At 40.4% G+C, this 13455-nt stretch overlaps 1 protein-coding gene across 16 annotated transcripts in view; it reads left to right on the top strand.

The window, feature by feature from the left end:
- Nucleotides 1–13455, top strand: part of IQCM (IQ motif containing M) — a 269935-nt gene that overhangs the window by 122387 nt on the left and 134093 nt on the right. For 2 of the 16 annotated variants that reach the window (XM_038755207.1, XM_038755206.1), the window contains one exon: nucleotides 976–1120. The exons of 13 other annotated variants lie outside the window; for them this stretch is intronic. In XM_038755207.1, coding sequence (XP_038611135.1) covers nucleotides 976–1055 — 80 coding nt within the window. In that variant the 3' untranslated portion in view covers nucleotides 1056–1120. Of the gene's footprint in view, nucleotides 1–975; nucleotides 1121–13455 lie in introns of those variants that run through there. One more of the 16 variants, XM_038755212.1, reaches the window with a different exon arrangement.

Raw genomic sequence — 13455 nt, 5'->3', positions numbered from 1 at the left:
TTTGTTTCTCCGACCTGTACTTTTGTATGTTGTAGTTACGAATTTTGACTTACGTTTTGTCCTATTGAATGAAAAATAGAACATTAAATCAGATATGGCATAAAGAGGCACATTTGGAATAGGGATACTAGATTTTTCTTTCTGCATGAAATGTGGATGCCATGCTTCACAGGGGATCCAAGCAGGACTGGATATGTGGTTGCTGGTATGAGCAAGCTCATTCTACAGTTAGGGATCATGGGGGACAGGCCATGCACTGAGTTCACCTTTGTAGCACAATATGGAAGGACCTGCTTTATGGACTAAGAAAGAGAAAACAAAACAAGGAACTTTGGAACTTTGATTAAATTCCCTTTGGTTATGTTTATACGGCTAAGCACTCACACTGTAGAAAGGTGAGGGTATCTTTATTAAAAAACATCTCAGCTCTGCTTTATAGGATGAATACTAGCCAGGACAGTGTGTGCGTATTCAGAAACATATTTATGAGAAATAGGATTAGATTCAGCGGAAATTACACAATTAATATTTTAAGAGGTCTGTGGTTCACACAGTCAGCAATAGTATGAGGTGGTTAGGTCACAAGTCACAAGGCCGCTTGGATTTAATAATTGCAGGCTTTACCTCTGACAGAGTGGAATAATTCAACTGACAACACAGAAATGAATGAAAAAATACTCAAACAATTTAGAAGAGAAATAAATTAAACAATATCAGTAGCCAAATTCTCTCCATTAAAATTTATATCTGTGACTTCTTCAAAGTTCAACGGAATAAATATCTATAATAAAGAAAGTACACTCTAATGAATGCCTGAAAAGGGGAAAAAACCAAGGCACCTTATCTTCCCTTGTGAATAATTTGGGGACTACGATTAATGCAACATTGAAAATATTTCTTCCTTTTCAGAAAATGATGCTTAAGAAATCCAGTATTACTACTCTACTGCTTCCATAATGTTTTCTATTTGTTTAGTGCCCACTCTGTGCGTCACACTATACCAGGCATCGGTGGAAATATATACATGGCTCCTGTCCTTGAAGATAAGACACTGAGGAAGTTGTCTTGGATGAGCTGGGTTGCAATGGGAAAAGTTGTCATTTTGAAGAGTCAAGCAGAAAGGGTTTAGAATAAGTGGAATCCTACTTCCTTGCACTTCTTCTATGAAAGACTTTAATAAACTCAGCAATTTTCTCAGCTGATGATCCAGCATTCCGGGGTCAATCAGTGGTGTCTATTGAGCTCTTAATATGTGCAGGGCACTGTACTAAGCATTTGGGAGAGTGCAATACAACAGGGCTGGTAGACATTCCCTGCCCACAAGGAGCTTACAGTGTAAAGGAGAAGCGCCAGACGGAGTTCAGTCTTGACTTTTAAGCAAGGAGGAAGCTGCAACCCAGGTTCTCCTTGCTCAGAGGGCAAGCAGAAGTTTGGACTCATGAAATCAATCAATCAATCAATCGTATTTATTGAGCACTTACTATGTGCAGAACACTGTACTAAGCGCTTGGGAAGTACAAATTGGCATCACATAGAGACAGTCCCTACCCAACAGTGGGCTCACAGTCTAAAAGGGGGAGACAGAGAACAGAACCAAACATACCAACAAAATAAAATAAGTAGGATAGAAATGTACAAGTAAAATAAATAAATAAATAAATAAATAAATAAATAGAGTAATAAATATGAGTAAATAAATAGAGTAAATAAAATAGAGTAATAAATAGAGTAAAAAATGACAGGAAAGCCTGTCATTTTTTGACTCCTCTACACCTTAAAGTGAAGCAGCAGCTCTGTCCAGATAATAAGCATTTTCACAGATCTCAACAATGGAAATGTAAAGGCTATCGTGCAGGGGAGTTTGAAATTATTTAAAAAGACATGGTTCCTGCTCTCAAGGAGTTTATAATCTAAAGGTGGAAGGGAGAGTGTTAGGAAGGAGATGCTGTAGGTAGAGGGATCTCCCACTTTAAAATTTTGTCCTAACATCCTAAAACCATTACATTTCTTCCTACAATCATGTGTCCACAGTGCACTGTTTCACTTTCCCCTGGGAAGAGGCGCTCTCTATTCACTACTCCAGTGAGGCCTCCCTAAGCCTAGAAGCTCACTAGCTCTTTCTTTCTGTGCTGAGAACAGTGCCAGCCACATAGTAAGCTCTTAACAAATACCAACATTATTCAATCAATCAATCGTATTTATTGAGCCCTTACTGTGTGCAGAGCACTGTACTAAGCCCTTGGGAAGTACAAGTTGGCAACATTATTTTGACTTCAACAATGCACCCTAAAAGGACACAATTTTGTCTTTGGCAAATACTCCATCTCCTCACTCAGGGTATATGTTAGGGTTTACATCAATGATGCTGTATGCAGAAACTCTAAAATGTAGAAACTCTAAAGAGATCTTGCCTCAGAATTAGCTCTGGAGAAAGGCTTGCCACACCCTCCCTCAGTGAGGTGAGGAGGCAGGATGAACGAGTGGGTAATTCAGGCAACACAGCTACCCCTGATCCATTTTACTCTGACCACAGCTTGAGGCTCTTGAGAGTTTTGAAGGAGGAGTACAAAATTTGATACACCATGCTACACTTATGGCAGCTTTTCCCAAATGCATTGGCAGGAAAAAAAGATGTTTTAAATTAGTCATTTTAATTAGTAGTTAACTCAGAAATTCTTATCTCTTTAATTTTAATCCCTGGGTTTTGCTTGCTCCAGGTATCAGGCTGAATATACAGAAAATGAATGGTAATTTTGCAAGTTATTTGGAAAATAACAATTGGATAACTTTATGTAGAGATTCGTTCTTCTGATGTGTCTGAAGAGCATCATTTGGCAAGTAAAGGCATAAATAATTGAAAATTAAATACCAGTTAGGCAGAAGAGTTGATTTCATTGAATTTTCTAACACATACCCAGAGGGTATCTCCAGAGAAATTCATATTGAGTATGTTGTATATTAGTAACACATGCTATTTTCAGAGATCTGCGCTCTTTTTTTTTTTTGAAAGAGGAAGAGGGAGGAGCCTTCCAATTTGTCAGTGAAACTTGACCCACTTTTAAGCTAAATAGAGAAAAGGAGACTGTGCTGAAAATTTTCAACTTGCTCTTTTTTCCCCCCTGCCTTATTTGTTATTCAAATCATGACTCAGCCAATATTGCTAGCGGCAATGTAGGAGAAATCTGAGTCCTAAAGGATGCATTTTGGGAGAAAGGAAGACATGAGAAAAATTAGACCTGAGTAGGTTTTTCCACCTCCAGAATTTGCTAGAATTTTTTTTTTTTAGCATCCACATTGGTAGAGGAACCAAAAACTCCAAACTTCACATTCTCTAATAACGAATTACAGTCTGTTTGAAATAAAAACAGGATCCACATGTTTCTTAGTCATTCAGATGTTTGAAGCTTAACAAAGTGAGATCTTGCAACAAATGCTCCTTGCTACCTTAGTAAAGAATAATGGAGATTCATTTATTTACTTGAGCTCTCAAGGTCTTAGGGATGAAATTGCACTCTGGGAAGGGAAGCAGCATAGTGTAGTGGGTTGAGCAAAGGTCTGAGAGCCTGGATTCCAACACTGGCTCTGCCACTTGTTCTGTTGTGTGACCTTGGGCAAGTCACTTAACTTCTCTGGACCTCAGTTTCCTCATCTATTAAATGGGGTTTCGATAATAATAATGTTGATATTTAAGCACTTACTATGTGCCAAGCACAGTGCTAAGCGCTGGGGTAGATGCAAGGTAATCAGGTTGACCCACGTGGGGCTCACAGTCTTGATCCCCATTTCACAGATGAGGGAACTGAGGGCCAGAGAAATTGTGATTTGCCCAAGGTCACACAGCTGACAAGTGGGAGAGACAGGATTAGAACCCACGAACTCTGACTCCCAAGCCTGTGCTCTTTCCTCTAAGCCATGCTGCTTCTCATAATTTTGATATTTGTTAAGCAGTTACTATGTGCCAAGCATTGTTCTAAGCACTGGGATAGATACAAGGTGATCAGGCTGTCCCATGTGGGGCTCCCAGTCTTAATCCCCATTTTACAGATGAGGTAACTGAGGCCCAGAGAAGTGAAGTGACTCGCCTGAAGTCACACAGCAGACAAGTGGAGGAGCCAGGATTTGAACCCACGACCTCTCACTCCCAAGCCCGGGCATTTGCCACTGAGCCACACTATGTTTAATGGCGGTATTTGTTAAGCGCTTACTATGTGTGAAGCACTGTTCTAAGCACTAGGGGGGTTACAAAGTGATCAGGTTGTCCCACATGGGACTCAGTCTTAATCCCCATTTTTCAGATGAGGAGACTGAGGCACAGAGAAGTTAAGTGGCTTGCCCAGAGTCACCCAGCTAACAAGTTGTGGAGCCAGGATTCGAACCCATGACCTCTGACTCCCAAGCCCATGCTCTTTCCACTGAGCCTCACTCCCTGTTCTTACTCTTGTCAAGACTGTGAGCCCCATTTGATACAGGGACTGTGTCCAAACTGATTACCTTTTATCTACCCCCTTTCTTAGTATAATAATAAGCACTTAAAAATATCACAATTATCCCTTTTTTACTTGAGTATTTTTTTATCCTTTATGTTGATCTATCAATGGCATTTATTGACCACTATGTGGAGAGCACTGTACCAAGAATTTGAGAATACACGGAAAGAGAATTGGTAGACATGATTCCTATTCATGAAGAGCTTACAGTCTTGCAGGGAAGACAGCTATATTTTACCCATTAAAAATTTAGCAGTTTGCATTCATCTGCCTCACCCATTAAACTGAAATTTCTTTTAAGATCAGGACTGCATCTTTTCCTACTACTGGTGTTTTCCAAGGGCCAGTACAGGAGTTGTTCACAAGTGCTGTTGGTGCTAATGATGTTATATCCTAAGGTGAGATCTGAGGCCATATTTAACTGCACAAAGCAAATTTTCTAATGGACAGAGCAAGGCCTGTTAATGTTAACTTCAAGGTTGTCAATCAGTAGTCTTTATTAAGCACTTATTTTGTGCAAAGCACTGTACTAAGTGGTTGGGAGAATACAGTCCAGTAGAGTTGGTAGGTACAATCCACAAGGAGATTGCAGTCTAGAGGGGGAGACAGACATTAAAATAAATTAGAGGTAGGGGAAATGAGAATATAAGGTTATGTCCATAAATTCTCTGAGGCTAGGATTGGGGTAAAAAAAAGTGTCTAAGAGGTACAGATCCAAGTGTATAGGTGATGCAGATTGGAAATGAGAGTTTCGTCAGGGAAGGCCTATTAGAGAAGATGTGATTTTAGTATGGCTTTTAAGTTGGAGAGAGAGGTCGTTTGTTGGATATGAAGGAGGAAGGAGTCCCAGGCCAAAGGGAGGGCATGGGCAAGACAATCAAGACTGAGGTACATTGAGTACATTGGTGTTAGGGAAATGAATTGTGAGGATCGGGTCATAGTAGGAAATCAGTGAGGTCAGGTAGGAGGTGCCAAGCTGAGTGACTGCCTTTATACCAGTAATAAGTTTGTGGCAGAAATTAACTGACAAGTCCACTCCCCACTCACACCTTTCATCCAATCCATTCCAGGATCTGAAATTAAGACCCAGGTATGTCCTTCTCCCCTGCAGTTCAAACCCAGGCTAGACAGGGGCCAGAAATAAAAGTGCTGGAAAGACAACCCTTTATGAGCCAATCCCGTTGTAGCACAGAATTTAGGTTTTATTTTTTAATTTGTAGCAGCTAAAACAGATTTGCAGAGGCCCAAATATTCAGTTTATCTATATTTGGATCTATCCATATTCAATCTGTTGCAATGCTGTTTCCATGCAAAGTTCTGTATCAGAAATTATTTCACGTTGCTTGTTTTTTCCTGGGCTGTTGTATTTATTCCCTCGGCCATTCAGAAGATCTATATCGAAGGGGAAAGAAAGCCACTCTATGACCTCCTTCTTAGAATCCAAATTGTTGGAGGATTTGGGTTTTTTTAATGGGGTTATTATTTGGTTATTATTCACAATGAAAATCAAACTTCTGTAAACTGTTAAGCCAAGTCAGTTTGCTTGCCAAAGGTGGCATTTAAACTATCAAGTTCAGTTTGCAATGGCATGAACCCCAGCCCTTAGGGAACAAACCTAAGTTTCATACAGGAATCCATCCTCTCTTCTTCTGTTTCAACTTAACAGCTGAGTAAAGGGTATCTTTGCAGGAGTGAGGGAGGAGAGAGAGGTTAGCTGGGAGAGGGTAAATCAGTAGCATGGCTGTCCTCGGGGTTTGGGAAAATGGGATGTAATAATAATGATATTTGTTAAGCGCTTACTATGTGCCAAGTGCTGTTTTTAAGCACTGAGCACTTTTATGACCTGGACCCCATGTGTCATCCAATTACTCATCCCCACACAAATTCCTTTTTCCCAAAGCTAACACCAGGGACTCCACAAGATTCCTCTTCCTTCCACTCTCTTTCCTTAATCTCAATCTCTCTTCTCTCCATCCATCCTTTCCCTTTCTCTATGAACTTGGATCATCTGACTCCCTCTCCCTTGTGTGTTGTCTAAGCACTCGGATATGAACACTTTGGGAAGGTGATATTCAGCCTCACAGCACTTATGTACCCTTTCATAATTTACATTGATGTCTGTCTCCCCCCTCTAGACTGTAAGCTTACTGTGGGCAGGGAATGTGTCAGCACTGTTGTGTACTCTCCCAAGCACTTAGTACAGCGGTCTGCACACAGTAAGCACTCAATAAATACCACTGATTGATCAATTAGTTCTTTGCCCTACTATGGAAGCATCTAGGAAACTGTTTTCTTAGACCCTTTCTCTCTTCTTGCCTTCTCTTTTAGCACTATCTCTGTTTTGCCACTTTATGGGGTGTACCCACCAATTAATCCACCTGTGCCCTGCAACTGTACCCTTTAGAATACCACCTGCGTAGTGCATTTGTTTGTCCTCCTTTACAAGTGCCTTGGTGGCCTGCCAAATTAGCCTGTTCACTCTCATTCTCTTCAACAGTAGCAGAATGTGAACAGTGTGCAAAGCACAGCAGAAGGTCCTTGGAAACCATTCACTCAAGGAGCTTAAAGTTAGTTAATTGAGAGAGGCACAGAGAGAGTTCCTGGTTGTGAAGTTAAAAGAGAAGAATGTGTATTAATGAGAAAAGAAGTCACCATTTCCCACTCACTGTCTGAATTAGGATGATCAGATATGGCATACATCAAGTTCCTTCATCATGAATATTAGGTGAGATGGATTTGAAAGGGGGGGAATACTAATTTGTGTTTTTAATAATTTAGCAGTTGGCAGGTTCAAGTCACAGTACTTATTGAATGCTTACTGTGTGCTTAACAGTATATTCAGCATTCAGTCAACACACAAATAAGTAAAGGACCCAAGCCATACCCTTGAGGAGCTTAGAATTTAATTGGAATGAGATATAATTTGCTGAAAAGCATAATTATATGTAGAAGAGAAAAAGGCAATATTATGAATTTATTTCCATATTCCTTTAATAAGAATCAATGTCATATAAGGCTTGAGTTTTTTCCTCTTGCTCCCTAAGTGTCTTTATTTACTGCCTACAATATGTAATGCTCTAATGTTGGATAATAAGGATCATTTTTATAAAGGAAGCTTTGGTAGCATTTTTGCTTTGCTGAGGTAAGCTGTTAGTCATCTACCACCAAAGAGGAATCTGTTAGATTTTAAATATTACAATGTCTTTCTGGTTTTACTGTATATTTGATTAGTCAATAAATATGGGTTCAGTACTTTTCCAGTGCAAGATCGCTCTTTGTATGAAAGAAAATTTGGTCTTATAAAACTAGGAATATAGGATTTGATATTTGGTGAAAAACATTAAATTTTCCCCAAGACAGTTTCCAGAAAATGAAAATATTAGCATTTCATATGTACATATTTATTGTTTTTGTTGGAAGATTATGCGACTGGTGAATTTGTATAATTTTTGAAAATCGATGTAATTACAAATCTAATGTCTATATAGCTGTCCTTCCTTGCTCAAAATTGATACAGTGATAGGGAGACTTTCTCCATATAATAACAATGATAATGATGGTATTTAAGCGCTTACTATGTGCCAAGCACTGTTCTAAGCCCTTGGCAAGGTTATCAGGTTGTCCCACGTGGGGTTCATAGTCTTAATCCCCATTTTACAGATGAGGTAACTGAGGCCCAGTGAAGTGAGTTGCCCAAAATCACACAGCCGACAAGTGGCGGAGTTGGGATTAGAACCCATGACCTCTGACTCCCAAGCCCGGGCTGCTTCTCTGAGTGGCAGGAGATGAAATGGGCAGTAAATGGCTCGTGCGTATCTTCCAAACTGGGTCCATGCAAACACTGTCCCTTGCAATGCTGCAGGGTATAGCATAGCACAGTGGATAGAGCATAGGCCTAGGAGTCAGAAGGTCATGGGTTCTAATCCTGACTCCTCTGCTTGTCTGAGGTGTGACCTTGGCCAAGTCACTTCACTTCTCTGGGCTTCAGTTACCTCATCTGTAAAATGGGGATAGAGACTGAGCCCCACATAGGATAAGGACTGTATACAACCCAATTAGCTTTTATCCTATCCACCCCAGCCCTTAGTACAGTTCCTGGCACATAGTAAGCACTTAACAAATATTATTATTATTATTATTACATCTGCTATTCTCAACCCATATCACTGTTCTTGTTGTGGCTCTGATTACCATGATCTTCATGAATCCGTTGCTCAAAAGGAAAAACACATTCCTGACTGCTGATCCCCATGCTGGTCTTCCAGCTACTATAGGTCCCAGGGGCACGGTGTTATGTTACAAATTTCTGGGTAGCAAATGTCTGTATTTTGTAATTCTTACTATACCCTGTTAGTGGTCACTCAGTTCAACTCATTATACAAGAGCTGCTGGGTATCCAATGATTTTTTTCTTTGTACAATTAGAGTCCAATAATTATTAACCTTCACGAACATGAGGTCATTTAAGGCACCTATTCTAACCCTTTAGGGAGAGAGTGAGCAATACAATCCTAAAGAGGTCTATTCAGAATGCTTCTCAATGGAAGTGATACCTCTGCAACCAACAGGTGATGAACATTCCTATGTTGTCTACTTGCACAGGACTTTGAGTTTAGGGTAATGTACCTGAACAGTTTGAGAGCTTTCTTTTTTTAACTTGGAGTGATGCATTAAGCCATCCTCATAGCACATGTATTTGCATCACTGACTGGAGCAGTGGTTCAGCTGGTCCAGGGGCTCTTTTTTGTTTTACCACCTGACAGCTGTTCAACTCTCATCAGCTTTGTGCACTATCATTGACTGTAACATTGACATAAATCTCATCAATTGCCCACATCATTATTTACACAACCAGTATCATTGCTGAAGTGAATGGTAGTATAGATAGAATGAGCAACATTTCATTCATTCGTTCAATCATACTTAGTGAGCGCTTGCTATGTGGAAATCACTGTGTCAAAGATTCTCTGTCCCACCCAATCCCTATTTTGCTATTAGATTGCTATATCGATAATGGGTGGGTGTGGACTTGGGCATCTGGTTGGGGTGACTGAATACACCAGTGTTACCATCTGTAAAGACAAATTATGGTCCTAAATTTACTCTTTCCTATTTAAAGTTAGGTTGTATGACCCTTGAAGGCAGGGTTCATGTCTGCTACTACTACTACTACTACTACTACTACTACTACTACTACTACTACTACTACTAATAATAATGCTGGCATTTATTAAGCACTTACTATGTGCAAAGCACTGTTCTAAGCACTGGGGAGGTGAGAGGGTGATTAGGTTGTCCCACTGGGGGCTCACAGTCTTAATCCCCATTTTACAGATGAGGTAACTGAAGCACAGAGAAGTTAAGTGACTTGCCCAGAGTCACACAGCTGACAAGTGGCGGAGCCAGGATTTGAACCCATGACCTCTGACTCCAAAGCCCAGGCTCTTTCCACTGAGCCATGCTGCTTCTCTATTACAATAGAGAATTCTATTGTAAAAGAGAATTCTACTACAATAATACTATTGTACTCTCTAAAGTCCCTAGTACAACGCTTGGTATGGAGTAAGTATGCAGTTATTTTTGAATCATAAAAAGAAAATAGCCTAGAGATCCTTAGATCCTTCTTGTGACAATCTATGCTGAGATCCAAAATTGTCAATGCAAGAAAGAATATTTAGGTGATTTTTTTAAGGTTAATAAGCATATAGGCAAGGAGCAGCGTGGCCTAGTGGAAAGGGCATGGGCCTGCCTTCTAGTTCTGGCTCCTCCATGTGCCTGCTGGGTGACCTTGAAGAAATAACTTACCTTCTCTATGTCTCAGTGACCTCATCTGTAAAATGGGGATTCAATTCCTGTTCTCTTTTCTACTTAAGACTGTGAGTCCTGTGTGAGACCATGACTGTGTCTGACCTGATTATCTTGGATCTTCCCCAGTGCTTTGAACAGTGCTTTATGTATAGTAAGCTCTTGACACATACCACAATTATGATTATTATTAAGGTAGCATTCAGGAAAAAATGTCATGCTGTTGCTCTCTCTCCCCCTCTCCCTCTCTCCCCCTCTCCCTCTCTCCCTCTCTCCCTTCCTCTCTCCCTCTCTCCCTCTCTCCCTCTCTCCCTCTCTCCCTCCCTCCCTCCCTCCCTCCCTCTCTCCCTCTCTCCCTCTCTCCCTCTCTCCCTCTCTCCCTCTCTCCCTCTCTCCCTCTCTCCCTCTCTCCCTCTCTCCCTCTCTCCCTCTCTCCCCCTCTCCCCCCCCACCACCCCTTTTCCATCCCTTGTACTCTACTGCCTACTCATCTTATGATATCTGAGGAATTTTGAAGGAATAATGACAGTTGTCAGAACTCTTTCCTCTTACTGAATGAGGCATTAAATCAACTATTGAAAACCCAATATTTTAGAGGAAAGCTGCAATGGCTAGTCACTCTCTGATAGGTGAAAAATACTCTAGAAAGAAGAGCATTTGGGCTCAGAGTGCCACCTCTTGCCAATAATAGTTGCAAAATGAGTTCATTCATTCAATCGTATTTATTGAGTGCTTACTCTGAGCAGAGCACTGTACTAAGCGTTTGGGAGAATACAATTCGGCAACAGATTTAATCTATCCTAGAGAGATGAAGGGGTTATGTGGATGGCCTTACAATGTGGATTTGGTGGATAACTGTGTTTGTAATGCTTGTTTTTGAGTTCTCCATAGTTGCTATGTAGGTTCTGCACCAAGGTGTTATTATTTCTTCCTAGGAAAGCCACATGGCAATCACAGAGCCTCATTAGGCGATTCATGCTGCACATTGGAGTTTTGGTACAGGCAACAAAATTAAATTCTCTGTTATATTTTAAAATCTGGTTTTGCCTTTTAGGTATTGAAATTACAAGGTCATTAGTGATTTTGAAGTGTTAAGATAGCTAGGGGCAAATAGCATGGTTTTGAGCTGGTTTCAAATTTGGCTAATCACTCCTTTCCCATTTACTACTAGTTTTTGTTACTTTCCCACTTGTTGGGCACAGTTGAAATTGTAATGTTTACATCTTAGTGGAGTGATTACTTTGCATTTGTGTCTCAGCAGTACGCATACTGTAACTCACACAATGCTAGTTGTTAAAATCTACTGCTGGGCCAGAGTTAATTAAAAAATGCAGGGTAAATTGCATCACATGTTATTGACTACAGCGACTACATGCTTAGGCAGGCATTCTTGTGGATGATAAAGTAAAATATGGGGGCAAGGAGAGAATAATTTTTGGTATTCTGTTTTGATGAGTCACAATGGTTGAACCATGGCCATAGAGATTTTGGATTGCATCATTCTCATAAAACTGATGATCAGGAATTCCCATCTTCATTTTCTACTGTTCTTTTCCCTCCTTTCCTTGTGTCTCTCCCTGGTTTTTCCCATCAGTGAAGGACAGTGATAACAGCAGCAGCCCTTGTGTAATTTAATTTACTTTTCCTATGTATTTGCAGAATGGTTCAAGGTTCACAACAAGGTTAATTTTCTGTCTGCACTTATGCTCTAACTTCAGAGATCACCTAAGGATAGAGGCATTTTTCTTCACATGAATCTTTCAAAAGTCACCCTTTGAAATCATTTCAGAAAGAAAACATTACACATAAATATCTTTTAAAACACAGCCCAATTTTTCTTCTTCATTCCAGGCAATTTCTCCACCATTCTCCTGTTGCCTTCCCAACTGTTCCATTTTCTATCTCATCACTCAGGAATCAGGGACTGAGGCAGATCTTTAGGGATTCCATGATGGAAATGCCCACTATGGGCACCAATAAATCACAACAATTCACAGTTTTTTGGATTTGCATGCTTGTCGTGAACCCTCCAGGACACTTTTGAGAGATTGTAAAGAAGACAGCATAAAGCAACTGGCTGAAAATCTGTGTCCCACATATGACTCAAATGAGTAGGCAGCATTTTTTATCCAAGATTTTATTAGTAGCAGCCATCTAATGACACCATTTCAACTGATGGTGGGAATTTGCTGTTTGGGAGGTTGATATATTGATTTTCTTGTGTCTGAATTTTTTTTTCCAGATAACTTAAATCATGGTTCCTGTAACTCCAGGTCAATTACGGTTCATAGATTAGACTCGGAAAAAATTCCACTTGGGATATTTCTTTTCCTTGAGAAAGGGAGGTGGGAGTAGGGTGGTATGTGGGGAGTGAAATATTGGCTCACTTAAAAGTTAAAGGAAGCATGAAGGAAAGAGTTGGAAAAGAAGATGGTTATCCTCAATTAATTTCTCATTAAACCCAGATATCCAGTCTGTTGCTAAATACTGTTGGTTGTGCCTTCACAACATCTCTAGAATCTGGCCCTTCCTTTTCATCTAATGATGACAACAATAATAATAATGGTCTTTATTAAGTTCTTAGTGTGTGCCAAAAACTACTAAACTTTGTAAAACAAAATTGCATGATAATTTATTTTGCAGCCTCTGTCCCTCATGGGGAGCAGAGTCTAAGGGGGGGGGTGGAGAACATTTAATCCCCATTTTACAGATGAAGAAACAGAGCCACTGAAGTTAAATGACTTGCCCAATGTCACACAGCAGGCAAGTGGCAGAGCTTGGATTATAACCCACATCCTCTTTTTTATGGTATTTTTTAAGCACTTATTATGTGCCAGGCACTGTTATAAACTCTGGGGTTGATACAAGCTAATCAGGTTGGACCCAGCCCCTGTCCCATCTAGGGCTCACAATTGTAAACCCCATTTTATAGATGAAAGGCACAGAGAAGTGCCCAAGGTCACCCAGCAAACAAATGGCAGTCAGAATTAGAACCCAGGTCCTTGGTACACCCAGGCCGGGTTCTATCCACTAGGCAAAGCTGCTTTTCTGACTCAGAGGCTCTAAACCAAACTGCTATCACAGTGCTTCAAGCATTTATCATAACCCGGATCCTCACTGACCAATCAGCTCTCCCCCTCCAACCTGACCTGGCTAATCTCCTG

The sequence above is a fragment of the Tachyglossus aculeatus genome, chromosome 12 (assembly GCF_015852505.1).
Source record: "Tachyglossus aculeatus isolate mTacAcu1 chromosome 12, mTacAcu1.pri, whole genome shotgun sequence".
Classification (NCBI taxonomy): domain Eukaryota; kingdom Metazoa; phylum Chordata; class Mammalia; order Monotremata; family Tachyglossidae; genus Tachyglossus; species Tachyglossus aculeatus.
The sequence above is the reverse complement of the archived record's forward strand: the minus strand, read 5'-3'. Positions and strand labels throughout refer to the sequence as shown.